The 26,878-nt window shown below is 51.9% G+C and overlaps 4 protein-coding genes across 4 annotated transcripts; 3 read left to right on the forward strand and 1 right to left on the reverse strand.

The window, feature by feature from the left end:
- Nucleotides 1-898: 898 nt before the first annotated feature.
- On the forward strand, nt 899-2,168 carry LOC100903982 (uncharacterized). The gene is made up of 2 exons (XM_003742424.2): nt 899-1,064; nt 1,546-2,168. The coding sequence occupies exons 1-2, from the start codon at nt 1,061-1,063 to the stop codon at nt 1,908-1,910; spliced, it is 369 nt and encodes a 122-aa protein (XP_003742472.1). The 5' UTR covers nt 899-1,060; the 3' UTR covers nt 1,911-2,168.
- A 7,368-nt stretch (nt 2,169-9,536) lies between these two features.
- LOC100904129 (PI-PLC X domain-containing protein 3) lies at nt 9,537-12,754 on the reverse strand. Its single transcript, XM_029111199.1, has 11 exons — nt 12,721-12,754; nt 12,324-12,457; nt 11,809-11,946; nt 11,539-11,702; nt 11,363-11,467; nt 10,757-10,848; nt 10,566-10,669; nt 10,326-10,416; nt 9,972-10,217; nt 9,784-9,854; nt 9,537-9,698 (listed from the first exon to the last, which is right to left on the reverse strand). The coding sequence occupies exons 1-11, from the start codon at nt 12,752-12,754 to the stop codon at nt 9,537-9,539; spliced, it is 1,341 nt and encodes a 446-aa protein (XP_028967032.1).
- Nucleotides 12,755-18,063: 5,309 nt separating this feature from the next.
- On the forward strand, nt 18,064-21,402 carry LOC100904271 (methanethiol oxidase). The gene is made up of 11 exons (XM_018639174.1): nt 18,064-18,189; nt 18,422-18,579; nt 18,805-18,963; nt 19,071-19,215; nt 19,494-19,596; nt 19,676-19,738; nt 19,873-20,042; nt 20,295-20,463; nt 20,548-20,632; nt 20,759-20,806; nt 20,904-21,402. The coding sequence occupies exons 1-11, from the start codon at nt 18,165-18,167 to the stop codon at nt 21,210-21,212; spliced, it is 1,434 nt and encodes a 477-aa protein (XP_018494690.1). The 5' UTR covers nt 18,064-18,164; the 3' UTR covers nt 21,213-21,402.
- A 576-nt stretch (nt 21,403-21,978) lies between these two features.
- Nucleotides 21,979-26,714, forward strand: LOC100899832 (uncharacterized). The gene is made up of 6 exons (XM_003742397.2): nt 21,979-22,057; nt 23,331-23,517; nt 23,888-23,986; nt 24,353-24,557; nt 24,753-25,958; nt 26,055-26,714. The coding sequence occupies exons 2-6, from the start codon at nt 23,333-23,335 to the stop codon at nt 26,274-26,276; spliced, it is 1,917 nt and encodes a 638-aa protein (XP_003742445.2). The 5' UTR covers nt 21,979-22,057; nt 23,331-23,332; the 3' UTR covers nt 26,277-26,714.
- The last annotated feature ends 164 nt before the right edge of the window (nt 26,715-26,878 follow it).

A 26,878-nucleotide genomic window follows, 5' to 3' on the forward strand; every position in this document is an offset into this window, starting at 1 on the left:
CTCAAATTACAAGCTCAACTCTCGATAGGCGCTATCGCTCTCCGTCTCTCATCGGCGCGCATCTCTGACTTGGTCGGTTCGGACCTACCTTCGGCAACATTCTCCCGAATCGATATGCCTTTGACCGACCTGGGCTGTTTTTCGGATAACTCTCAGTCAGTATCTTGTCGACCGAGGCAGAAGTCATTGGATACATGACTATGCGATGGGAAATCATTCTTAACCGTCGAGGCCCGTGAGAAGATGCGTTGAAGTCAGAAGAAAGGAACTGAGTTTATTGAGCAAGCATCGCGAATAATTGAGAAAGAGAAGGGGAATTCCCTATCGGGCTTTTTCAGAATCTTTTCCTCATCATCTGATCCTCATCGTTTGAGCTGGAGACATTCCTTGAACGTCATCAGAGGTCTACGGGAATATAAGGGCTGTCGTCGATCGGTGAAAGCGTTGCACGTCTCAAGTCATAAGTCATAACAAGGCCGGCGATATTGTGACGGAGATGAAGTCGATGGAAGGGAACCTCAAGGGAAGAACCTAGAGTGCTAGTCGAATGTGTGAATCAGGAACAGATGCCCCGAGAGAAACCGGGATCGGCAGGTCTAGTGAGCGCACGGATGCAGTGCGCCCTGCGGATCCGGGGAGAACGAGGGACGGCTGAGAGAGGTTGTAACAAAACGACGTGCGCTGCTAGAGATACAAAATCAAAGGCTCCCGCCGCGCTCGAGGGGCGGCGTTGCCCTCGGGCACGGCGGAGCCAATAGAATTGCAAGGGAATCGAGAAGGAGGGCAGAATGAAAACAATCGCAACGAAAGATAGAGTCACTCGGCTTATCAGTCGCCCCTTCATTTTGTGCGCCCCCAGCCCTGACCAATCCGCAGGATCCTGACACCGTCCGTGACCCGAGCCCTGAGTCCTGAGTCCCGAGTCCCGATCGCCCGAGTCCCTCAGCGAGCCTCCGGTGAGCTCGACATTCCGGTTTTCCAGCCCTTCAGCCCTCGCGATTCGCGATTAGCCCTATCAGCCGCACCGAGCCCCTCCCCCCTTGAGAAACCACCTTACAATATGAGTACGTACAATATATTCTTGTCCGCTTTCTCGAGGTTTTCAAGGAAATGTTCGCCCTTCGGAATTTTCGGAGAAATACCTCTGAACTTGATGGAAAAGATTTAACTTCTTCGCTGTTCATTCTTTCTCGGCCCCGAGGTCTCGGCGGCAGGAAAATGAGCCAGGGGCCGACTGCGAGTCCAAGGGGATGGGTCTGAAATTTTCTCCTCAGCGAATCGTCTCTGAATGATCGTTTACGGACAGCGAAGTTCACTCGAGTGTTGCTCATTGGGAAAATAGTTGGATAGCTGAATTAAATCCATAGAAATGGCGAAAAAAATGGAACAGTGCCCGCTTTCGATGTCCGCTTTTCGTCCCGGTCCCGAAGTCCGCGCAAAGATCCTCCTTTTCGCAGGAGAAGAGTGTCCTCTCTTATCGCAACTCTAGTCATAACTCATGCCACTCATGACTCATGACCTATGGACTGTACATATCTTTTTCAGACCAGGAGATTAGCCCTCGGCGAGCGCAAATGAAAGGGGAATCTCCAGAGCACAGAAAACGTGCGCAGAAGCGGACCGAGAACTGGATGGCGCAATGCTGCCGCGGAATGAGCTTGGCCCGCATTGGAAAAATAGCGCTCCTCTTATGCGGCCTCATATTCACGTGGAGAACTTCGATACTGATGGCGCAAGGGCAACAAACTGCCGCCGAGGATTTTTGCGCAGAGCTAAGCCGTGCGACAAACTTCTTCGGCGAGTTCAACGAGGCCTCCGCAGAAGCTGAGGCGATCGAGCACATCAAAGCCTTGAGCAAAGAGTTTGCGGCACTCGCCGACATTCTGAACCTCACGGTGCATAGGACTTGAAGGAAAACCCGCAGATCAGGCTTCGACACTGCATCGAAAATTCAATGATAAGCTCACTGATCGGAAAGTGTGTACAGGTACAGAAGTACACACTGACCTTTTTTAGAAAAACTGATTTCGTCGGGAGCCGAGTGAATTGAAGCGAATGTTCCCTGAAGAGCCGCAGTCCCTAGTTCGTAGGTAGAAGAATCGCCGCTCTGCTGAGCTTGATAATAATATGACTTTCGTATACTCTCCAGCAAATAAAGTCCCTCAATGGAATAAGTTTTCTGAATGAGTCTCGGGGTTCTATTGATGGGAACGCTCAAGCGCAGAAGCTATTTGGGAGGGCTCTGGGAATCGTACCGATGCTTTCATCCAGAAAGTTGAGGTTGACGAAGAATGAACAACTTCATTTGAAGCCGCCAGATATGCTCGAAGTTTCGCTGTCGCGTGGTCGTCATCCTCGAACCAGAGTACATTCTATACGACGAATTTTTCGGCCATGCTCATGGTCTGGTCACACTCGAAACGCCCGGGGAAAGCTTGCTGTGGGCTACCGTTCGGCTGCTCCATCAGTTGAGAAATAACTCCGCAGCTTCCCTGACGACTTGTGGTATGCGATTGTCGTGAGCTCGAGAATAGCTTCATTCTCACAAGAGACGTCGAACCATTTAATCAGGAGGTCCATCTCGTCGATAACGAGAAAAATCAAAAAGTTCCCACGAACACAGTACTGGAGAGTCGGGATGAATTCGCGATGGAGATAATCGCGGTGTCCTCGAGAAATTAGGAGAAAGGCGGTATTTGTCGCAACCGCGATTACCGTGCCGGAAGTCGACCCCCACTCCTGACCTATTAACTGTATCTTTTTCAGACGAGGACTTTTGCCTCCGTAGAGTGCAGATTAGACAGGAGTCTCCAGAACGCCATGCACCCTTTGGAAGAAAAGTGGCTGCGAACGGCAAAACGACCAGGAGTTACTTCCGCAGAATTGGCTTGACCAACATGGCCAGACTCCTCCCGCGGACATATGGCGCATCAAAAGAACAGAGGAGGCTATTGGCCACGGTCGCCGAACTCATGGCTCATTATGCGGCTCCAATCTGGTCCCCGTGCGCACTGCAACTACATGAGAACTGAAAGGCCCTGGAACGAGCTCAACGAATCAAGGCCATCCGAATCGCACGAGGCTACCGAACAGCTGCCACGGAGACGACCTTCGTGCTGGCACGAATCGTTCCGTGGACGCTCCGGGCGGAGGGGAGGACGAAGCTCTACGAATCGAACAAGAACAGAAGAAATGCATCCCGAATGTCCACCTCTGGTAAGATCGAGAATGGGGTGACCACACGTACTACACAGCACAGATGCTGACGGGTTATGGGAGCTTCCAAACATATCTGACAAGGATCGACCGAGCCCCATCCGAGGCGTGCCCCTACTGTCAGGGCGGCGAGGAAGACAATTTGGAACACAGAATTCTAAGGTGCCCGGCATACTCGAGGGAGCGCGGCGGGCTGTCGGCTCCAAGCATCCCCGACCTGGTGGAAAAGAAGATGAACTCAGAGAGAGACTGGAGAGACGTCACAGAAACGGTGGGGGAAATTTTGAAGAGACTTGGGAGAGGCAGGGGAAAGGCCCGAACTCGACGGAATTCGACATCCCATGAGCCGACCCTAGGAGACCGATAGTTTGGGATGCCTGCCTGAAGTAGTTCCCAATGTACCTATGAATATAAACGTGCCGGGCAGCGAATAAAGAATAGATTATCTTCAAAATTAAAAAAAACATGGCCAGACTCCTCTGTGACTGAGTCTCCGGACCCGGCATCGAAGGGCGCGACTCACCCGAACCCGTGAATGGCTAAGAAGGAGATTCCGATCCGGAACGAGGTTGAGTTTGATTCGATCCGGGGTGAAATATGAACCGTCAAAAAGCTCTTTAAGAGATCCAATTGACGCGTAACCTGGCTTGCTGGGCTCAAGGATGTGGGAGGGAGGGAGAAGACGAGGCCGTGGGTTTAAGGAAAGTCAGAAAAATTCCTCTCGGAATGAAAAACGGATACGCCGATTCTAACGCCCTCGTGAATCCATGACGCCCTGCACGTTCGGTTGAGAGGACTTTGCAAGCCGTCTCTCACTCGGAGGTCTCATAGGTTTTTCGCCAAGGTATGAGACTGAGGTTTAGGTTCCCGATATGTATATAATAATAACGAGGAGCCACCAACGGAAAACACGAAAGGCGTGTTCGGTCTATTTCCCCCGCTCCTCCTCTTTGGACCGATGTTCGGCACTACACGTCTTGTCGTCAGAGCCCGAGCAAAGTTTGAGAACCATTAGGGGGACTATTACGAAGATCAACTTCGGCGACCCTAGCAAAACACCGCAATTTTTCTCGTCTCAAGATTCACGAGGAGGGAGATTCCGGACGCGAGGAACGTACGGTGATCCACCAAAGAATTCTTTCCCTCCGCAAACGGGCTGATTTTATGCAAGAGGCAGCACCGATTTTCCGATACGAAACCAGGAATCCAAGCAGTCTCTCGCAATTTGGCTCAGATTCTCCGAGAGTTAGTGACCGGAAAACCTTCTTAGCTCTCGATCCCGAGGTCCCGGATACCCCGATCGAAGTCGGAATTTCGTTTCTGAAGCTCCCACGGCTAGGGAACGCTGAGTTTAACTCAAGGAATCGAAAACACAAACTCTTGGCGCCAATGCTTGTCGCTCCGACGTTCTCTCGGACGTTGCGTCGGCGTCACCGTCGAAGACGGGAAGCCCTCGTTTACAATACTATCATATTCAGAGGATCATCAGATTCCATATGGATGTTCGGGATTTCTGCTTTCGGGATATCGGAGCTTAACCCTAATCTTCAAGATAGTCCTGTGATTCATACTTGATTCGCCCAAAGGGTTCAGCTCCGATATCCCGGCAGATTGATGTCCCCGAATCATTCTGAAGGTTGATGGCCGATGGGATTCACGGATAGCTTCACGATGCCCGTCTGGCGATAACTCCCCGAGTAGAGATCGCCATCTTCATCCGAAACTTCAGAGACTTCACCAAAGACCGGCAATTGTAAAGCCTTCCCGTTTGCGTCCAACTCCACTATCGCACCGGCTTCAGGCACAGAGCTCCACAACATTCGAGCACTTCTGAGCTGCGGGAAATAGAATCCAGCGATGAGGAGGCTTTCATCGAAATCTTTCGGGGGTAATGCCGAGCCCTGTTATGGTGCTTACCTCGACAGCAGCCGATCGGAGCGCCTCATTCTCCGTGAGGACTCCCACGGACTCCAAGGAGTTTGTCCCGATTTCAAGCCAGCTTAGGATCCGTTTGGATACCTGAGGCCTTGCACACAGTTCGTCAATCAGTAGTCGTCTCCCGTGGGTCCGAATGCCGATCACGGCGACCCGATATCCTCCGTTCGTGGAGGGTCGGATATTATCGGGACTACCAAGGAGGTAATCACTGAAGGCAGATCCCGCCACTGTGCGATAATTCACATGAGAGCTTCGGTTTTACACCGTCAGATCTCGTGAAGAGTTCCGAAAATTTCCAGGCTCTGCCCACGCCTTACCGGGTAGGGATCACGGATTCGAAGGGGAATAGCGTGCCTGATGGTTCTAGGTTGAGCTCTCACGGGGTTTCTTCAATCCACATTTCTCACCCGACCTTGGAGGGTATCCCGTCTATTTTTCGTGATTCCTACCGCCAATGATGTTTGTGGATGCGAAGTCATTCATAGAGTCTCTTCTTCAAGATACCTTGGTGTAAAGCTTGATGAAAAAAATGTCATTGGAGCTCCATATCAACAAGTTCTTCCCGCGTCTACGCACGTCCGCCGATGCCCTAGACAGACTGCGAAGATCGGCCTCGGCGGGTACCGCAACGATTGTCTACCGTGCCATCTTCGAGTCACATCACCTGGACTGTATTCTGGCGAATGGTTCGGCTTTCGCGAATTGTCTGAAGCCATTAGAAAGCCCCCAGAATCGCGTCGTGGGGGGAATTATGAATAAGAGAGTCGGCGAATCGATGTAAGAGCTCTACCGTAGATGTGGGATTGTCCCCCTCAAATGTCTCTATCTTCAATGTCTATTAATTGAGTGCCGCATCAGGAACCTCAATAGGACAATGGAGACCCTGAATCTACTGCGATCTGCTCACACCCACCGGACTCGGTATGCGTATGCCCTCCGTCCTCCGCTATGTGAAACTATCAGATCCGACAAGTACTATTTGAACCGATATGCCACAATTCACGACATGCCCGAACCCGGTCTCTCCGACAACACAGAGCTCTCTGTCGCAAAGAGGAAGAAGACGATAAGAGAATTCGTTTCATCCGAAACCGCTGATCGGGTCCTTGTCCTTTTTTGTTAGTTTGCTAGTTTTATGTGTCTTTAACATCTCAGCTACGATCTCAACGTTGCCCAGATTTAGGTAACCCTAAGCTTTTCGTGATATACGTAGCTGCTGACCACTGACAGGGCCTTGCCCTGGCGGACTTTTCTAATCAATCCCGTATTCCTAATGAAGCCGAGCGCCTTCATTCAAAAAAAAATCCATGTTTCTCCGACAACTCCATACGCGAATCGATTCTTCCCCCAGGCGTTCTCGATTTCTGTCCCTCGGTGCTGGATGGACTGAGAATCATATCTCACTCGGTGAGTTTATTCGTTCAGCCTTCTTAGCGGGCTTGTTAATAATTCGAGAAACATGCGAAAAAGATAAATGAGCCCGTCTCTTTAGTGTTCAGAGGCTTCGCGAGGGAAGCTTCCAAGGACGCATCGGCTCGGGGATGTACCTACGCAAGACGCCCACGTGACGGAAGATGTGCTGGGACAGTGATCGATGCGTCTTGAAAACCCTACTGTGGAGCCCTGACGGAGCCAGCGACGCGACGGTTGGCTGTTGATTTCACCGGATGCAAGAAACGCGTGACGTATGCGAGCAAGCTCCCTTCCGGCGAGCAGCATTTTGGCACGTACCCGGACTTGTGGGTACAACGATGAGGGACGCATCGCCGTCAGGATTATGGAGCTTTCGATCGGGTAATGAGGAACAGGCCGAAGGAGGAAATCGCTGCCACTATCTGTACTTATACCACCAGATTCCGACCACGGCTCCGCCCTCTGGAGCCAGGCTCTAGGGTTCCGACGACTTTCTCCAAGTCCACAGAGCGCGCGTGGGGTCGGACTTGGCCGTCGCTGCCGTCCTTCGCTGCCAGCGCGGTGGTGTAGGCATGAGCGTGTCGACTTTGTTGCGAAGCTCGTGTAAACGCTCTGATGGGTTCTTGGAGGCTGTCCCTTGTACGAACTCTCCAGGAAGTCGTGATGCACTGCCGTAGACCAGCTCGGCCTTCGAGCATCTAGGTCGTCTTTTGGAACTGCGCGTCGGCCCAGTAACACCCAAGGAAGCTCCCGGAGCCAGGTCGAAGTCGTGAGTTTCGCTCGCAGTGCCGCTTTTAGCTGACGGTGGAAAAGTTCCACCATGCCGTTCGCTTGCGGGTGAAATGCTGTCGTACGGTGTATGACAACTCCTAGCGCTTCGGCGAGATAGGTCCAAAGGCCGGAGACGAATTGGCCGCCATGGTCAGACGTGACATGGGATGGTACACCGAAACGTGAAATCCAGGAGTTGAGAGAAGCGCGAGCACAGGTTCCAGCCGTTATCTCTCTGAGGGGAATCGCCTCGGGCCGTCTGGTATACGTGTCAACCGCCGTGAGCAAGTATTGCAAGGCAGCGGAGCATGGCAATGGTCCGACGATGTCAACGTGTACGTGGGAGAATCTCGCGGAAGGGCTCGTGAACTGACCGAGATCGCTTCTGACGTGGCGACGGACCTCGCAACGCTGACACTCGATGCAGCAGCGAGCCCAATGGCGTATCTCCTTTGCTAGTCCGTGCTAGACAAAACGCCTCGACATAAGCTTGACTGTCGTATTTGCCCCCGGGTGTGACACCCCATGTAGAAGATCCAACACTCTCCGACGCCAACCCTTTGGGAGCCAGGGTCCGGGAACACCTGTGGAGATGTCGCACGGCAGGGGCGGCCCCGAGGGAGTCAAGTCAATGTGTTCCCCCTTCAAGCCAGAGTCTACGCTACCGCTTCTCGCGTATTCTGGGTCCTCTTTCCGGTCGCTTGCAAGTTGGGAGTAATCAATCCCTAGCGAAACGTCGCCGACCTCCGAAGGCCGCGAGAGGGCATCGGCGACCACGTTGCTTCGTCCGGAGATGTGTTTGATGTCTGAGGTGAGCTCGGCAATGAAGGACAGATGCCGCTGTTGCCTTGCAGGAAGGGGAGAGGTCCTCTTGGATAGGCAGAGAATGAGCGGCTTGTGATCGGTGAAGATTGTGAAGGGGCGGCCTTCGATGTTGTGGAGAAAATGTCGCGTAGCGCGATACATGGCTAGGAGGTCTCTGTCGAACGCGCTGTATCTCGTCTCTGGTGCTTCCTGCTGAAGAATTCCCACTGCCACCTCCGAGGCGTCCGTAACGATGGCGAGAGGTGCGCCTTCCAGAAGGTGAGCGAGTAGGATCGCCTGCGCGAGTAATTCTTTCGTTGCGTCAAAAGCACCGATCGTCTCCCCACAGGATTGCTTCGTTCTTGGATTTCGGGTCTACGTCCAATGCGAGGAACAGCGGTGACATAACCTTAGCAGCTTGTGGAAGAAAGCGATGGTAGTAGTTAGCCATCCAAACGAATCTTTGTAGCTCTAGCATTGTTTTCGGCTGCGGGAATGAGCGTATAGCGTCAACTTCGCTCGCGAGTGGGGCGATTCCTTTGCTGGGGACTCTGTGTCCGAGGAAATCCGCAGTTGATAGACCGAAGTTACACTTTTCGGCATTGACGACGAGACCATGATTCTTAAGTCTCTCGAGGAGGAGTCTCAGGTGTTTGAGATGCTGTGCTTTGCCTTTGAATGCGACGAGGACATCGTCGAGATAGACGAATAGGAACGGGAGGTAGCCAATCCAGGAGACGTTGGGTCGTTTGAGCGCCGTTCCGGAGACCAAAGGGCCTCCGTGTGTACTCCCAGAGACCGAAGGAGGTAATTATGGCGGTTTTAGGGATATCTTCCGGGGCCATCGGGATTTAGTGGTACCCTTTCACCAGGTCGATCTTCGAGAAAATGGTGCTTCTTCCCTGCGAAATCGTAAATATGGGGCAGAGGGTATCGATCCGATTCAGTGACAGCGTTCACCTGCCGGGAGTCACCGCACGGTCTTTTGGTGCCATCCGCTTTCTGAACAACATGAAGGGGGCTGGACCAGGGGCTGAAAGATTTCCCTATGATGCCAGGGGATGCTGCTTGGAAGCGATGATAGAAAGGAGGGAGACCGCGCGATAATTTGATTTTCTCTGATTTTCAGGAGACCGCGCGTAGATGTCCGTGGTCCACAGGATCTGTTATGAATCTGGCATGAGATCGATCCTCAGGGACCGATGACCATGTCGGACACGAAACAATGGCTGTTGTTTCGTGGCCATGCCGAGTCGGGTACAATCAGTGCAAAGCCGACATGGGAATTCAATGAAGCTACCTAAGGGTATACTCGATTTCCTGGATTCCGATGACTGCGATAAATAATTAATGGATCATAGACGAGTCCCAAGGTATCCGTACAATACCATTTATCAGAAATATTTAGCATGGTACTGTCGCTTCGAAAGTTGACCTCCCCGCTCGAGGTTGATGTCCCGACAAAGGTCGACGACACTGCTCGAAGTTAAATAATCCATTGCGATGAGGTTCGTGGTCGACTGGTACTCGGGTGAATTCCGCCACCACGACAACACCTGCGAAGCGAGAAGCGAGAATTCGACTCGAGGACAAGACACAGCGAACAATACTGGGAACGAGGAACACTGAGTTTCCGCTTACTTTGAAGTTGTTTCTATGGGATAATCCCCGCACCCCTCCTTGGTATTTATCGAGGATTATGTTCCAGGCGCCTGTACGAGATAAAATCGATCCCATGAGGATTTTGTTGGAGATCATCGAAAGTGTGATAAATCGCTAACTCGTCGAGCTACCGGAATCTCAGCAAGAGCACCGGACACATTGCGAACCTTTAGGCGTGATTTGAGCCATGGCTGAGTACAGGCGGTTGCCTTCGCTTCTACTGAGCTGCATCATTCGAAGCCTCACGCTGAGGTTATCCAGATTATCTGTATTCGCCCATGCATGGTTCACTCCTGGCAGAAATCGTCGCGCTAGCGCATCGTCTTGATCGAACGTGACCACCGCGCGTTGGTTTAGGGCAATCGCCTCGTTCAGGGTGATCATGTGCGGTCGATACTGGAGCATATAGGGACCTTCGAAGTTCGGTTAAACTTTTAGCCCAGGTCAATTGAAGACGGTGTTTGTTTGACGCCGGCCGTGACCGTGGTGCTTTGATCACGAGTCACGACTACCTCACTCACCGAGTTTTCCTTCCACAATATCACCGAGAGCTGCGTAGTCCGAAGTCGTTTTGAACCCCCACGGAAACTCATGGAAATCGATGAATACAATCTTCAATCAAAAGACCGGTTTGAGAACATGACGAATTTATGTTGTCTAATCGCGACACATGTCCCGACTGACGAACTCAGTCCGACGCATATTCTCCTGGTTCTGTTCGATAGCGGCACCGTCGGGAAGAATTTAGCATCGGGACTGACCTCGCGTTTGTGCTCGTCGAGGAAGAGCTTGACATCATCCAGAACCTTCTCGAGCAGATTGTCGGTTCTGAACGCAGCGTGGAAAACCCAGTACGTACGCGTGTCTGAAAATACAGTGATTCCGGAGATAGCGGGTGCCATCTTGAGCTTCCTTCGGGAACGAATACTCATCAGGAGGATCTTGAACTCACTGTTCACGGTCACCACCCCGGGCCGAATGTCTAAGAAACGACTCCCGTAAAGAAGTTGTGAGTAGATATCTTCCTCTTGGCAATCACGATACCTGGAGCGGGAGGTTTTCAATGATATTTGTCGAGGGTTCCGTCATTTCTCAGCGGTGCAGAGAACGTTGGTACGGAAGGAGAACATTGTGCCTAAGGAGGGCCTTGGAACAGCCGGACCGTGTAGGATGCTCCCGGAATCAGATAATTCACGGAAATAATGAATCCCTCCAAACTTCGAAGTGCCGGCACCCACAGGAGCCCCGATGCTCCATCCTGGCCGTGGAAAATATCCGAAGCGTGAGCCTCACAACGCCCAACTCTCACGGAACTAAGAATCTCTTATCTGGCCGGATCACGTGTCCGTCAACACAGTGGTTCGGTCCTCCTCAAGTTCAAGGTCCCCAAGAGCCCTTATCTTGTTTTATCGCTGTTTTGAAATTGATAAGCAGGAAGAATACAGAAGGGGAGAAGATCAAAGAGAAAAGAAGAGACCGACCGTCGTCACGTGTTCGTGTGCCCCACTTCCTTGAGCCGAGATAGGGCTGCGCTAGATTGGAGCGATGTCTCTCTTACCATGTCACTACAGATTCCGAGGAAGCGTCGTATACTCTGTAAGCGCCCGCGTTATGCGTACCAGGGATCGCCAAAGCATTCAACGTCAGATTACCTGGAACCGAGCTCCTTGAGACAAGAAACGGTTCAACGGAGGATTGGTGGTCCGTTCGTTTTTCTCTCCTGGGATATTCAACACGAAGGCATTTTTCTCACCCGTCGCGGGTTCTTGGTCCACGAGCTCGGACATCCAGTCCGGGTAGACTCGTAAGCAGGCCGAAGCTACTGAACGAGATTTCCACTCGAGCCTCACGAAGTATCCCACGCATTCGGAGAACGGTTTTTTGGCACTGAAATTCGTCTGAAAGGAGGAACAACACATGTGCTCGGTGCCTCTCCATACAGATATGCGAACGAGAAAAGCTCTGAAGCTGATTGACTTATCCGGCTGCTTGCTGGTAACATACCGGTGGAATCACAAAACCTGTGAACACTCTTCCTTCGCTCGGATTCTCGTCGTCTTCGATTTCGTCGTAGACTTTGATTCGCTTCAAGACGGAACGGAACTCAGCATCCCGTGCGAGTACCAGCGTCGATTCGCCGAGCTGAAAACCGAGGATCCTTGCAGAGGAATTACGGACGCTGATTTCCGACTCTCGTCTGAATCTCGACTACCCATGGTGGAACGACTGGCTCCGATGAGTCTGGCAGCAGGATACCTGCGACCGATACCTCGACCCTACCGACACGTACTCTGAAATCCCGCGTATGAGCAAGCCCCTTCTATGGCGGAACCCTCCTCTATTTTGAGGCGTCGGTCGCAGAATATTCAGTCTCCTTCTTCACCTTGTGGTTGAGCCCTCTCCACCCGAATTGACCGAAACAGATTAGAAAATAGTGTCCGAGCCCTAGGCGGGGCGCGCTTATACGCGCGATTTCAGTTCTATGTAGGTGAAAATATACGTTGGTCATACACACTTACAAGAGTCGCATTGAGGCCTGTGATATGAACGGCAACCTCTCGAATATGAGCATTGTCAACCGCCTTAGGGAGACCAGGTGAGATCGCGACGAAGATTTTCACGGAGTCGCAATGAGGAGCCGTAAAGAATACCACTGGAAGGAGAGAAATAGCGATTTTCATCTGAACTCGGCACGCGTCACTGATCTGACCACGACAAACTCGCGGAGGTTTTCGGGAAAGCGAACGAAGAGAAATCTCCTGATGATAACTGAGGGGTTTCCCCGGAAGTTTTAGCTATCGGGTGATTGATCAACGACTTCGGATTCCACAACAATCAAATGAGTGGCTTTTAGTGCTCTCGACAGGCCGAATCCGGTCGACGAGGTACCCAGTGTGAGTTGAAGGGGAAACTCACCGAGGGAAAGATAGACGAAAAAATTCCTCAGCATTGTGACGGTCAAATTCCAGCCAAATTGTTCGGAGGAGAACCTTCTCCGGGAGCTCCGATATCATTCGCTCAACGTCTCATTGCTCACTCGGTGTTGCCTTGCCGATTTGATGTGATGTGCACTGATATCCGAGAAAACGAGTCGAGTTAGTCGGTGGCGATATCGAACTTCCACGAGCCTCGCACTATCACTGGAAGATGCTTGGAAAGGACGCCCAGCTACACACCCCGACAGACGGACACAAAGACACCCAGCTGAGCGTCACGCAAAGTGAGCAAACTTGTTCGCTGCTGAACTTTGAGCCATTTGGTGAAGCCACGCTTGACAGCGGGCCACGATGATGTTTGACGCTGAGCACTCACCCCTTACTTGGCGGCGCAAAAAAAACGAAACGATAAGGAAAGCTTCAACACCGTTTTTCCCGTCAGGACACACGCAATTGATTCCGGATAAACCAAAAGTCCGACCAGTGGCGCAAAAGTCTTTTGTCGAGGACGCCGACGCCATGATTTCTGCGTCGACACATGGTTTCTAGGGGGCCGTTTCGACTACTTCACGCTTGGGATGCCGGAAGGCTATTGCTGCCGGCGTCTGAGCGCGGCTCCCTTCGAGGAGCCCCCAGCTCGCCGATATGGCGCACCGGTTACGTGCGGATCTGGTATGCGTCCGAGAGAGAGCAAGAGTATCCTCGGACCGTTCTGGATTTTCGTCCTGGTTCCCCTGAACGGGGCCTCGGCTTCTGAGGGGGTCCAAGCTCGTTCAGAGCCATGGGCAATCGGTCTTTCTCCCAGAATTCTCTCCGCGTAGGGCTGGTAACCCACATCAATGAATCAGATTGCATCGACCAAGGTCGCGGATATTAGAGAATGTCGACGACCAATCAAAGCCATCAATGAAACCACATTCGTCGCTGGAGATCCCGTCCCCGTCACACTCTGCGCTTCACCGGACGATGCTGCCACAGTATCCCGGATAATCCACGAATGTCCACTGGAACGATTCAAGCAGCCTTCAAGGCAGACAGGTACACTGGATTCTCGGATTACCGAACTCCGATGATCGATCTTCAGAACATCTCGAGCTCCCGGAAGATTTCATCAGGGAAGAGCTCGGTCTCGAAGCCTTCCGCATTCTCGAATGAGGCAGAATCGAACACGTGACACTGCAACCGAAGGGGTGGTCCGTGGACACTTTAGAAAGACGTACCAGACTGGGAATCGACAAGAGCGCTTGCTGCCAACTACCGGGCTCCCGATTATAGAGTGGAGACGCCAACAGACCGAGAGGGTTCACAGGGGCGAGGGTGCTCCCGATTAGAGCAGAGCAACGAAACCGTCGATTGAGGAGAGTTTTGCGATGTCTCGCTTGCAATGCTTTTGGGGACAGAACTGCTCCAAGACGGGCGTCTGTCGAGCCCACCGAGGCTTATTCGGGGATGAATCAATACGGATCCGAGTCGTGTGCCGCACAGCCAAGGGGTCGGGCACGAGATATAACGGAGGAAAAAAGTCGCACCGCTCTCCGACTCGCCTTTGGACTGACGGTCGGATCGGGTTCGAGAGTGAGGAGCTTCGATATTAAGTGTCGGCATTTGGTCGAATCCTTCTCTGGAACGTTCGTTCATCCGGAGAGCAGCTCCCGAATCGATTACGCAGCTTGCCAGGGAACCCGAGCATTGTGGCGTCTCTGGGTTTCTTCGTTTGATGGCAATCAAGCTTCATCGAGCGGAATTTCGAAAACTCCGTTCTTCAATGCATTCTCGAATGGTAGTACACATCTAAATCCTGTATAATTTTTTTCTCATACGTGAAGGATTGACAGTTTATCCACATAGTCCGGGGAGTTCCATCACAGAAACAGCCTCAGACTACCCGTAGGACCGATAACTAGGCGATGCAGCGATGACTTTTTGCAAAACCGTTGCGGTTCCCACGGACCCGATCGATATGATTGATACAGATTGACGACTCGACGTGTTGGCGGCCACACATAACTATCAGCGCAGGCGCTATTTTTTTCTGGCAGACCAAGAGAGCTCTTGACTCCGGAGGATCCAAAAACCGATCCAAGACATTAAATGATCATCACGAGGTATGAGTCAGAGGCGCTCGGGATATCTTTCTGGGAAGAAGGAGGGAGGGGGTGGCGATCCGAGTTTCAGGAGGGGGCGAGGCGGTCGGAACCATCACGCGCCAACCCGAAGACTCTTATTGTACCATACATGTAGCAAGGATCTAGGCTCGAAGGCTACCCCTAGGCGAGCAAACCGTCGTCTATCTTTCCTGTTGAAGGGATTTTCGGTCGAGCTCGCTTCTGATCGAATTGACCGCGGGTTCCTCTCTCCTCAGGTTCTCGTGAAGTAAGACTCAACATCCTCTATCTGATCACATATCGCTCGAGATGCTCTCTCTGATCCTCACGCTACGCGATGTTCACCTCGTTTCGTCGCTCATATACCCCTCAAGCTCACGCGAAATACGGAAACTCTCCGCTAATCACGGTCTCCGAAGATGGGTTCAGATCAGTTGCTGCAGGACCACCGCGTAAGTGATCACTGCTCCGACTACGGTCAAGATGTACCCGCGATCAATCGTGAAGCAGTTGCAGCCCGTGAACGCAAGAGGGCATTGCTGGATCTCTTCCTGAAAGCAAGGAAATCTGCGGTCAGCTCTTTGGATCGCGGAGGGAGTTTGTACATCCACTAACTGATGCAAATGAATAATTCGACGGCACTTCCGAGTAAAATTGTCACCTGCAGGAGCATGATCTGATTGCTAGCTCTCCAGTCACTGAAGTTGATGTGGCACACCAACCGGCAGAGATCGTAGTCGATATTGCTCGACTCAACGACTGTATTCGCCGCGACGAGAGATATCTGGAAGGAATGGGAAAGATCCGTTGGATCTGGACATTGATCGATAGGCAGCCGACCTTCGAGCGGTCAGAGTTGTCGGAGGATCACATGCGGAATCGCGTGGACTGCATTAACGGTCGGTCGGGCTGGGGCGAGGGTCGCTGCTTCGGAAACCGTCTCCGGCGACGAAGGAGGGTTGCGAAGTAGCATCCCTTGCGATCAGCTCCCTCGTCAACGGCGCCCCGAACTCAGATGTCCAAGCGCCCCGCCAGAAGCCATCTGATCTCCTGAGGAGAGACCGGAGATGGTCGTGGAGGAATACAGAAGTCTCTCCGGAGAGAACTCCTCCATCGAGGGCTCAGAAGATCGTCGAGGTGGATATTTGTGTAACTTACGATGAAGAAAAGTACCGCCGAGTATGCGAAATGAGATGCACACTCGAGCATAGTTGGTACTGAGGAAGACTTCTGAATGCCCCGGACGCTCAGTATCACGGTCAGGATGAGATCGGCGTGCCTGTAATTCGAACGAGCCTTTCAGAAGCCTCAAACACTGACGACTGCTCCGCTGCCTCTGTTGTGGAGAGCTCTCGGAGCATTGTGAGATATTTACCACATGAAGACCGCCTTGCCCAGCTTGGCGTCCAACAAGGAGACGGTCGACCATAGGTGATTGTACAAAGTCTGCAGTGACTTGATTTCGAGCGCACTCACTGACCGCTCGGGGCTCTCTAGCAACGCGTGAATCCTCTCGCGGAAGGACAGCACCTGAGAGTAATGTGTCCTACGTCATAACAAACGACTGATGCGGGGCGCTTGTGTCATCGAGAAAATATCCTGCGAAAAATTCAATCTCCGAACAAACCCGTCCATGTGTCCAGGAACAGATTGTGATGTACCAATTGATCGCAATTGGAGGCATCAGCAGAACACAATTGCAAATGATGGAGTCTGACAGGAAGCCGATATCTCGGAATCCTCCATAAATCGAATCCCACCAAATAGGCGCCCCAAAGCCCAGGCCGACCACCTCGTTGAGTACCTGTGATCCGCATATAATTCAGTCAGTCGCTCGCTCGGTCGATGCCTTGCCGCAAGATTCGAATTCTCGGTCTTCTGCGATTTGTCACCTATCCAAATCCTCAATTGAGCATAACCTGAGCCGAAACGATCGAAGAGGCCAGTCCAATAGCGTAAAGCATCATAGCAATGACAGTTACGATGCGGAGCGCTCTTCCCTCGCGTTTCGGGCGCGGTGAGAGATCACCCTTCCCGGTCCAGTCGGGGTTCACCGTAGACGCACTCAGGATCGTTGAGTCCTCATCCAAGCGTCTTGAAAAAATTCATCATAGAGATTTTCCTCAACGCTCAACTTGTCAATGGGGGGTTGTTGTGTGGAATTTCCCGAACTCAAACGCAAATGACGCTCAACCCACTTGCAGACGTCGCGGTAGACCAGACAGACAACGTGTACGGAAAGGGCTCCGAATACGGCCTTGGTGCTCACAATGAGCGCCCGGAGACTTCTTCTCGAAGCTACTTTCGTGAGGCTCAGGAACATCTGACAAACCTGGAAAGGTGCAGACTTTTTGAAACGGCGAAAGAGACGGCTCATCGGAGGAGTCGATTCACGCGGAAGCAGTCGAGGCTCAAGTGGAACTTCCCGAGCTGGAATTCATTCTCCCATCGTACTCACTGTGATGTAGGCAGCAGCAGCATACATGAACGCGACGAAACATTTCACTTTGAATGGTAATTTGCTCCGCTCCGAATTCGGGAATTCTCTCGGCAATGGAAAACAAATAGAGGACTTTTTCCGCCACTGCCTGAAACCGAAATCGAAATGGTTTGTATCCAAGGGGTGAATCTGCATCTCCAGCCTCGACTGACTTCACTACTGGCGAAGAAGCAGATGCTGACGAATAAAATATGCACGCTCTTTTCATAAGAATTGTCGGGACTTCTCGAGAAATCGATAGTCGATTCGTCCCAGGTCTCTCTGGTTGCGGAGTTTCAAGCTTGCGGAAGCACGTTGGATAGTTGTTTAATCCTGAAAGTCACTTAAAGAGCCTCGAAGTGTACCTATCGACCATGGTAGTGAAGTTGAAGTCAGTCTGTAGATACACACAAAGTCGGAGGGACTGAATATTTCGAACGATCATCGATCGCATCGGCCGCTAGGAAGGGTCGACGCTTCAGAGCTGTGGGGCTGGAGGTTCGAGATTCGAGATGGGTTACGCTTGGAGACGGAGATCGATCTCCCAGAGGCTGAGTGATCGATTCCGATTTCTTGTCGCCTCTAAACTAGGTCGATACTGTTTTGACAGGGTCTTTAGATAAGAGTTTGTTGCCTCTAGGTACATTTTCTATCGTCTGTGGTCAAACAGACATCAGCTTAATCAGTTCGTCGATTGAGCGCATGCGCCCCTTACCTTTCCATCCGCTCGTTCGCGAAGAGTAGTGTCGACGCCGCGCCGATAGCGGCGTCGGATTCAGTCTACTTCCGACTACGAGCGTGTTTGATTGAGTCCCGAACGATTTCGAGGAAAATTCAGTGATGAGCTGCTCAGGATCTCAGAAAGGTAGAATCCGTCGCGGAAAATTTCCTCGCCTGTGTATCCGAGTGTTCGAAATTTTCTGATACGTGCACCGATGTCCCGTCGGGACGCTGCATCCGTCTGACAATTCACTTCGAATGTTCCCGTGAGCGGATATTTCTACTGACGCATCCGATCTGTCGCTCTCTGAGGCATAAGCCATGATCTCGTCACTCGTTCCATCGGCTCTGGCTCACCGAGCTTTTTCTACCCGCAGGCTGCTGCGGTGGGGGTCCGGGATATCCCTCGCCGAGGGAGGCACAAAAAGGACCGCGTGAGAAACTCTTATACGTGCCGTGTATCGTGCCTACGAAAAAGCGACCTGACTACTTGGCCGTAATCGATATCGACCCTTCCTCGCAGGACTACCTGAAGGTAAACCCAAGAGTTCCCAATGCGGGTAGTCTCGCGATACGCTGAGTTCCGAGCTCCAAGATCCGGACTCGAATCGACCGAAACTTATTCGGAACAGCCGCAAGGTCTCCGGAAGCAAGTCCGAACCTAAGGGTGACTAGCCTAGCGAGAGCGACCATTATTACGGGCCTAAAATCTGAAGGGAATGACTAATATCTCGACTGTTGTTCACTTCTTCCATTCGAGGTCATCCATCGGACTCCTGTACCTCATCTAGGCGACGAATTACACCACATGAATTGGAACGCTTGCTCGTCCTGTTACCACGACCCAGATGCGCGCAGAGATAAACTTGTCCTCCCTTGCCTATTGTCGGATCGGATCTACACGTTCCATGTGGGCGAGGTAAACACTTCAAAAACTAGTTGATATAGGCATGCCTCCCCAGACACTTGAGCGAGGACGGTACACAAGAAGGAAACAGCGGGCAAGTCTGGATCAATTCTCTTCAGAATCCGCGGGAACCATCCCTATTTGCAGTGGTGGAACCGGAAGAGATTCACGCTCTCAACGCGTCATCTTGTCACACGCCGCACTGTTTACCCGGAGGAAATGTGATGATCAGCACTATGGGGGACAAAGAGCGGAACAATCAAGGTACCACGTTCTACAAGCCTCCCTAGAATATAATCATTCAGCTCTAATAACCTTTGGGCTCAACCTGAAAAAACCTCAACCCGGATCCTCGCCGAGGCCTTCGGCTTCATCGGGCTGGACGTCTTGTGCGATTTATTAAGGAGACTATTCCCTCGAGAAGATGCTGACCCGCTGGGTTCGGCCTCAGTCAGATATACTTCGCGGTCGTTGAAGAAGTCCGGGGAAGCCATGCAATTTGTAGTTCTCGATTCATATGGATCAAAACTTCCATTCGATAGGAAGCTTCATTCTTCTGAACGGGAAAACCTTCAAGCCGATAACTGAGCCCGGTCGTGGCGCCGAGACGGCTGGACTTTACGGAAGCAAGAGGACCGATTTCGGGTAAGGTCAGACGCAAATACGAAAACACGGCTGCGAGGACATTGAAAATTCAATTAAGTGCTGATGGATGCTTTCGTAGTTACGACTACTGGTACCAGCCGCGCCACGATGTCATGGTTAGCTCAGAATGGGGCTCGCCACGGTGAGTGCAATTCTTTCCCGAATTCGTCTCTGTGGCATTAGTTTCACTCCGTAATCTGTGGCGATAAAAGTGAAGACTTCTCGGCCGAAGGAACAGGACGTCGGGAAGTTTGACGATCAATTACCTCATTCCAGTGTCTTCGAGAATGGCTTCGACCCTGCGCACCTCGGCGAAGGAAAATACGGGCATCAAATCCACTTCTGGAAGTGGTCCACAGGACAGTATCTGCAATCAATCGATCTTGGCCGAGAGGGCTTCATGCCACTCGAGACTAGATTCCTCCACGATCCAGACAAGACCGAAGGTGATCAAGCGCCCCCAAGCCCACAGGAGTCGGACGCTCTCAGATTTCGAGTGTCCGTTGCTTTTTTTGTCATAGATTCATCGACCTAGTCGGTAGACAACTTTCCGGATACCCCTGTGACGGAAATTCGATTGTCCGAACTGGGCATCACGCGAGTTCGAATCCATCCCTCCGAAAAACAGCGTAGCTGATCTTTCTGAGCCTCTACATCGCTTGTCTTCTCGTTCCTAACGAGAAATTATCCTTCCGAAGGTTTCGTGGGGTGCGCGATCTCTAGCGCGATTTTCCGTTTCAACCTGGGAGAAGATGGACTGTGGGAAGCGCAGAAGGTCATCTCGATTCCCAACACACGGGTGAAGAATTGGATGCTCCCTGAAATGCCTGCAGTGATCACCGATATCCTACTCTCGCTCGACGACCGGTTCGTCTGCTTCCGACGTCATCCGAGGGATCCATTCAGTTCCGGTAAATTAGAGTCGACTAACGCCGAATTCTTGTCCTCCAGATTTCTCTATCTATCGTGTTGGCTCACCGGTGAAGTACGACAATACAACATAGAAGACACGGCGAACCCCAAACTTGTCGGACTCGTGAGTATCGAAATCGATTTTTCGGGTGATGCTGGACGAAACGCGCTGCGGATCTCCGTTTCTCGGGCTCAGAATTCTGTGACACAGAAGGTCGGTCCAAGAACTCATGAGCTCTTCCGATTTCAGTGCTATGTCGGCGGTAGCATTCGGGACGAAGTCACGAAGGATGATGGTGTAAGTTTTCCGTCTCGGAGACTTTTTCGTCTCCTCGAAGATTTAGATCCTGGATTCAGTCTTGGATCGTAGACCTTATATTCTTCTCTACTTCCAGAGCCAGCTTGAATTGCCTCGATTCCGAGGGCGACGCATCAGGGGAGGTCCGCAAATGCTGCAGCTTTCACTAGACGGCAAAAGGCTCTACCTCACGACATCGCTTTTTTCGGCGTGGGATAAGCAATTCTATCCGGACATGTTCGAGAATGGATCCATGCTGGTCCGACTGAACGTAGACTCCGAGAAGGGCGGGCTGACAGTTGACGAGGATTTCCTGGTGGATTTCGGGGACGAGCCGGAGGGACCGGTACTCGCCCATGAGATTCGATATCCTGGCGGCGATTGCTCATCTGACATTTGGTCTTGAAGTAATCGACGATCTGACTGAGGGACGTGGAGAGAGCGGAACGAATGCAGTATGCGCTAGTCATGGTTGCCTGCAATGCCGAGAGAAGACGACCTGTTGGCGGCTCTTCCCTGCACGATAAAAAACTGCGTAATGACATAAATGTCGGGAGAGGCGTCATCATTCCGAGATACCGAATAAAGCTTTCTCAGAATTTATCTCGAGTGTTCGTGTTGCGAAATTCTATCCTTGCGATGTCCGTTACTAGAGGGACTTTGATCTGTTTCCGAAGGATTGAGGAGCCGACTGCTCCTTTTCACCGTTTCTACGACTCGAACAAATGAAACGGAAGTTTGTTCCTTGCCATCCAATCTTGAAGCTCCATCTGGCCCTTCCACGTTCAACGGAAAACGTGAATCCGAGGCATTCGCGCTCAGGACACTCGGACCATCTTGGAAGCGGTGAAAGCGAGAAAACGAAAGCTTCTGAATCCATTGCTCGAAACACTGAACTTCTATCCGACGTCAGAAGAGGGCGCTTGGATCAGCCAGCAACGTTTGGCTGTGACGTCACACGGGTTCTGAAGCAGCGAGAATCAAAACACATCAGGCGGACGGGCAGCAGCAGCAGCCGCATCGCCAGAAGCACCACCGATGGACGGGAGGCTCGTTCGTTCGGAAGATCGGTCTCTCTTAACCGGAACTCCATAGACGCCCTGGACATGCGTTGAGCGCAGGCAAGCAAGGCAGTTGAATGCCAACATCCTGATCTTCCGCGAGGCCGCCCAGCTCTGTCCACTGCGGAGGCAAGCAGCAGGCACATCGACGAATGTTTCAGGGGTCTCCCTACGTGAGTCACCGACGTCGGTAAGAGACCACACTATCACAACCACCATCGGCGACAGCCACAACACTGGAGAAACCGTCATCGGGCAGTTTCCGACCATAAGTGTTATATCTCGCGACAGCAGTGAATCATTCTCTCACAACTTGACGTTGTGATGCGTGCTGCGAATTTTGTGTCTCATTCCCGGTGTCTGTTCGCCAGTGACTGTTCGCTCCGGTGTGTTCAGCTTTCGTAGTTGAACATGTTTTCACCCAGCGGGCAGAAAGCGAAAACGAGCTACGCAAAGTCGAGTAGTACTCCGCACATCATCGAGTTGTTTCACGATACGATGTGAGTTCTGAGATCCGCATGACGCTCGACCGATCGCTTGTGGTTCGCATCGATCGACATCGTTCCGGGCCAGAGTGTCGGATCCGGACGTAGGTGGGAGCGTTTCCATTCTTCAAGTGACATTTCGAATAGCGCTTCAGGAATACGGTTTCCGCCATCAGCTGGAACGAGTGCCGGGCGACAGTGAGCGCGAGTTCGAGTACCGATCGGTTGACACAACTGACGAGTGAGAGCACGGATACGGGGATAGGAGATCTCATCCGATCCCTTTCGTTATTCGCGATCAATTGGAACCGCTTCCATGGTTCCTTGACAAGGCGAAGACACTGATTAGAACCAGGAAGCAAATCTTTGCCGCCGAGCTTATCAGGAGCGTGCTCCTCCGCGAGACACCTCGTCGTCGGCTCACGGATGTTTCTCCCTGATCCCGTGTCCACATGGAGCATTTTCATCCTTCACAGTTTAAGTTGCTGAAAGAGATACCTACCGCTTGAGTCATGTCGGCAGACGAGGTTGGATATCGGTCCCTCCGTCGCTGAAATCGATTTCAAACAGATATCGAATATCAGGGAGAGCTAGAGTCGATCAAAAGTCTCAAAGTTAAGGAAGAGCGACTGCGAGATAGACGCGGGATCATCTGCGCAGACTCCTGGGAAGTTGATCATTATTTTAAGACGGAAAAAGTCCCACCGGCCCTCAAAACCGCTCGGACGGTGGAGATGAGCGGAGAACATGGGCGACCGGCGGTAGAGTCGAGAAAAAAAATCGCCGGCTTCCTGCCCGGACGAGAATTCGAATGGGGAACGACGCGAGGGGAATCAATCGGAACCTAACGCTGCTCTTCGTGGAATTAGTGGTGTCATCCCGTTCTGAGTTATTGTACACATTCATCAACACCTCCATGGATATACAAACGGACGTATTTAGCCGAACGCCGCTCTAATTATATCTTTCTGCTTGCAGCGATGTCTCGTGAGATCCACCGCAACGGGTGGCTCCGATGCATCCCTTACCTGCAAACATCGGATCAATTGCCGAAATCGCATCTGGAGAATCTCTTCGTTTCGTTTTGCATACACGACGAAGATGGACCGTGGCTGGAGTTCTACGACAACCGACATTGCTCGGCGGATCACAAGCCCGTGGCAAGGTTCGTTCATTGAAGTCTAGCTCGAGCTCGGGCTCGTGAATCATGTTGTGCATCATCGCGGCATCACTCTCTCGTCTCACGAAGAGATATGGGGGCTGGGGCAGATATCTCGAGATAGGAGGGTATCGAGAGGAATCATGGACAGTATGCGTCGGCAGTGGCCCGTTTCCTCGAGAGCGGCGGGCGATTCTCCGTGAGCCACCATTCCTCGCCTGCTGTTTCGAAAAATCGGCGTAACATATTTGTTCCTGAGGAGCTCGAGAACTCTATATCCGGATACTCGGGCTCCCCGAGGCATGAGATAACAATTGCGGACTCCGTCAATGTCACCGAGAGCATTAGCTAAGCTCAGAAGCATTCTTCCGAACAGGTTCTCGCTCAACGACTGTCTCCACATATCACCCCGGCTCGTCAGTCCTGAGGAGGAATATTTCGAATTCGCCGTCACCCTTAAGAACAAAGTTCTCAGGTGAGCAGATCGAATCGCCGGCTCTCAACCCGCACTATTTGAGTGGCATTGCCCAAGTCTCGAATGTTTTATCGACGAGAGAGAATCATCGCTCCATTGTGAGTAGGAGAAGTTTTCCGAAACGAGAGCGCAGGTTACGTTCTGCTGTCATTCGGATGCGGGTTGAGCGAGCCGACGCCGACGGTATATTCCTAGGATACCGACGTTTCCTCTTCCGTTGATCCCTCTCTAATCGGATCGACCCGATCCAAATGAAGCGTCCCAGACGAGTATGACAAATCAGACTCGACGTGGGTAGCGCATTGTTTCGGTCGTGCCGTCGTTGCCTTATTTCCTCATGGCGTATTTTCTTACTATCATCAACAGGCTGGCGACAGAGAGCCAACAGCTGACCTTGGATTGGGTTCACACTCTGACGGAGACACTAAGGAACCGCGGCGTTTTTCGACCGAAAGAGAACGAATACAGCGCCGAGCCCTCAAAGCCTCCACATCCGCGGCAGAACATGCCGCTGCCTCCGACGCCAATCGAGGAACCTGCTCCGAACGGTCCGGCATTAACCGACATGAGGGTAATTGTGATTGTGGAATTCACGTTTCTCGGTGTGTAAACAAAGCGGTGGTTCTTGAGGCTGGACTGAGAGAGCGGATGCGAGAGAATCGTACTGTCGAGCGGAGCGAATATCCGCTGAGTCACGTCTGGCTAGTCGCATTTGTTTGACCGCGTCTCCCCTAAGAGCGTCATTCGCAATCCCGTTCGCTTTCAGAGGAGTCTTCTCAACATGGTCGAAAGTAGTGCGACGTTCTTCCGTCAAGAGTCGATCGAGAGCAACCTTTCGTCCTCATCGAGCCACGACTCAGGACCGAGCACGAGTGCTGCCCACGGTGCGAGTGGACCCAGAGATCCTACCTCACCTCTGCCGGAACCTCCCGAGTCCAGCCCGATCTACGAACCCATTTTCCCCGTGGTCGACCGACCGCTGAGTCGGACGGAATCCGCACGTTACGCATCCCGACAGCGGAGAGCGACTGTGGAAGCCGACGTCGGAAACAAACGCCATTCGTACACGGGTGGACTCGGGGAACAAACTCATTCAGAGCCAAATCGTGAAGAAGCCGTAAATCCTCTTCGGAGTTGTGCGGGTCAGGTCGGGGCGGGGACCAACGGCACGGGTCCGTCTCCATCCGAGAGACTAATCGAACGCAACACCGAGTACTCCCAAGTGTTCGCCACCAACGGTCATAACTGTGATAGTAGCCAACGACCGTCGTCTGGCGGAAGCGGTTTCCGAGCACCCGACGTCCCTGTGCGAAGCAGAAGTTCGGCTGCGGAGCCAAGACCAACCTTAAGTCCCAAACCTATGAGAGCAATGCTGAGAAAAGAAGCCGCACACGAGGGGACCAGCCACGACAAAATTCAACTCCGAAACAGCATGGTCGTTCCGACACCTGCGTCGTTCGAAGGCACCTCGTCGGAAACACACGTCCTCGCGCCACAGATAACCGAAAGTGTTTACGTCGAGATCAGTGGAACCAGCACAGGCCAGTTGCCGATTCGGGAGTCCCAGATACTCAAATTACAGGAGGAGATGACCCATCAGGCCGGGGTTGTGGTCAGATTCGCAAAGCGGGACCTTCAAGGGAGTTTGGCCCTGGTGGATCTGTGCGGGGCGGTGTACATAGCTGGCTGGAATAAGCCGTCAATGAAGTCACATCTCCATGTTGGGGATCGATTGCTCAACATCTGCGGTCGGAAGGTTTTCTGTGCGTCGGATGCACAGAAAACCATCAAAGACCTTATCTACAATCAAACGGTGGAACTCACAATACATCGGATACCGTTTGGGAAAGCGTTGGCCATTAAACGGAGCTTCGAAGGTGAAAATTTGGGTCTCGTCATGGGGGATGGCACGAACGAAATCCTCAAAGTTATTGAAGGAGGACTTGCTCACCGGAGCGGCCTGCCATTGATGGTAAGACGGCGGAGATTTTCAATACGCCGAGTACCGTTTCCGAAGCTAAGAAATCCCCGCGGGGACAATCACTGACCAGAACTATAATTGTTTCAGGTTTCGACTGCTCTGGATGGCGGCATGGCTCTCACATCGTGGTGGATTACCGAAGTGAATCACCGTCCCATTAATTTATTCTTCAAGAAATCCGAGATAGAGCCTCGATTGCGTGCCGTAGGAAAAGACATCTCGTTGGTTGTGCAACCCTCTGATTTCATGCGAGGAATTAAGAAGCAATTCAAATCGATGTGGTCCTACAAAAACTTCATCGTCCAATGAGGCGTGACGCGTGACCCTTTTGTTTCTCTCTCAGAGTCATGCATTCGTTGCCGAGAGAATTTCACGTATATATGAAAGGACGAGCCCTCCGTGCCTGAAGGGTCTCCGCTCTGAGAGTGTTCGAATCGTCGATTTCGGACTCTCTTAGTTAGCGGACAGCGGTGCTGTGTTTGCTCTGTTTGTATCCAGGAAGAGCGTTCCTAGCAGAGCTAGTTAAGTTATTTCTGTGTGTACGCTATTCACAATATTTGACAGGAGCCAGATTTGACGTCGGGACCGAGAGTAAACTGCCAATGGAGTTATTGAGGCGCAGGAGGTTTTACAAGATGACTTATATTTTCATATATTTTCCGAATCGGTGCGTCAAAATGATAGAGAGAACTCATTTAAATATACCGTTGTACACAAAACAGATTACAGGTCTGCATTTAAAGGAATCGAATATTGGTGTGCATGACGATGGGAATACTTTGAGAAAAATAAAGATGACTGAGCCCTGAATTTGACGATCTCCCGCATCTCTCAACCCTTTTTTCCGAAATATCACATACTCATCTTAGCGCATGTATCTCTATCATGCTTGTCCCGTGTCTTTTGAATTT

Source organism: Galendromus occidentalis, unplaced genomic scaffold, assembly GCF_000255335.2.
Source record: "Galendromus occidentalis unplaced genomic scaffold, Mocc_1.1 scf7180000077384, whole genome shotgun sequence".
Classification (NCBI taxonomy): domain Eukaryota; kingdom Metazoa; phylum Arthropoda; class Arachnida; order Mesostigmata; family Phytoseiidae; genus Galendromus; species Galendromus occidentalis.

Excerpts from the sequence above, each read along its gene's own strand:
- LOC100899832 (XM_003742397.2), top strand. The coding sequence starts at position 23,333 with ATGTCTCGTGAGATCCACCGCAACGGGTGGCTCCGATGCATCCCTTAC. Across the intron at positions 23,518-23,887 it reads GATCACAAGCCCGTGGCAAG|GTTCTCGCTCAACGACTGTC; the intron begins GTTCGTTCATTG and ends TCTTCCGAACAG. Across the intron at positions 23,987-24,352 it reads CTTAAGAACAAAGTTCTCAG|GCTGGCGACAGAGAGCCAAC; the intron begins GTGAGCAGATCG and ends TATCATCAACAG.
- LOC100904129 (XM_029111199.1), bottom strand. The coding sequence starts at position 12,754 with ATGCTGAGGAATTTTTTCGTCTATCTTTCCCTCG. Across the intron at positions 11,947-12,323 it reads CAGGCCTCAATGCGACTCTT|CTCGGCGAATCGACGCTGGT; the intron begins GTAAGTGTGTAT and ends CTCGGTTTTCAG. Across the intron at positions 9,699-9,783 it reads CCCATAGAAACAACTTCAAA|GTGTTGTCGTGGTGGCGGAA; the intron begins GTAAGCGGAAAC and ends CTCGCTTCGCAG.
- LOC100904271 (XM_018639174.1), top strand. The coding sequence starts at position 18,165 with ATGAGCTGCTCAGGATCTCAGAAAG. Across the intron at positions 18,190-18,421 it reads CTGCTCAGGATCTCAGAAAG|GCTGCTGCGGTGGGGGTCCG; the intron begins GTAGAATCCGTC and ends TTCTACCCGCAG. Across the intron at positions 20,807-20,903 it reads AAGTCACGAAGGATGATGGT|AGCCAGCTTGAATTGCCTCG; the intron begins GTAAGTTTTCCG and ends CTCTACTTCCAG.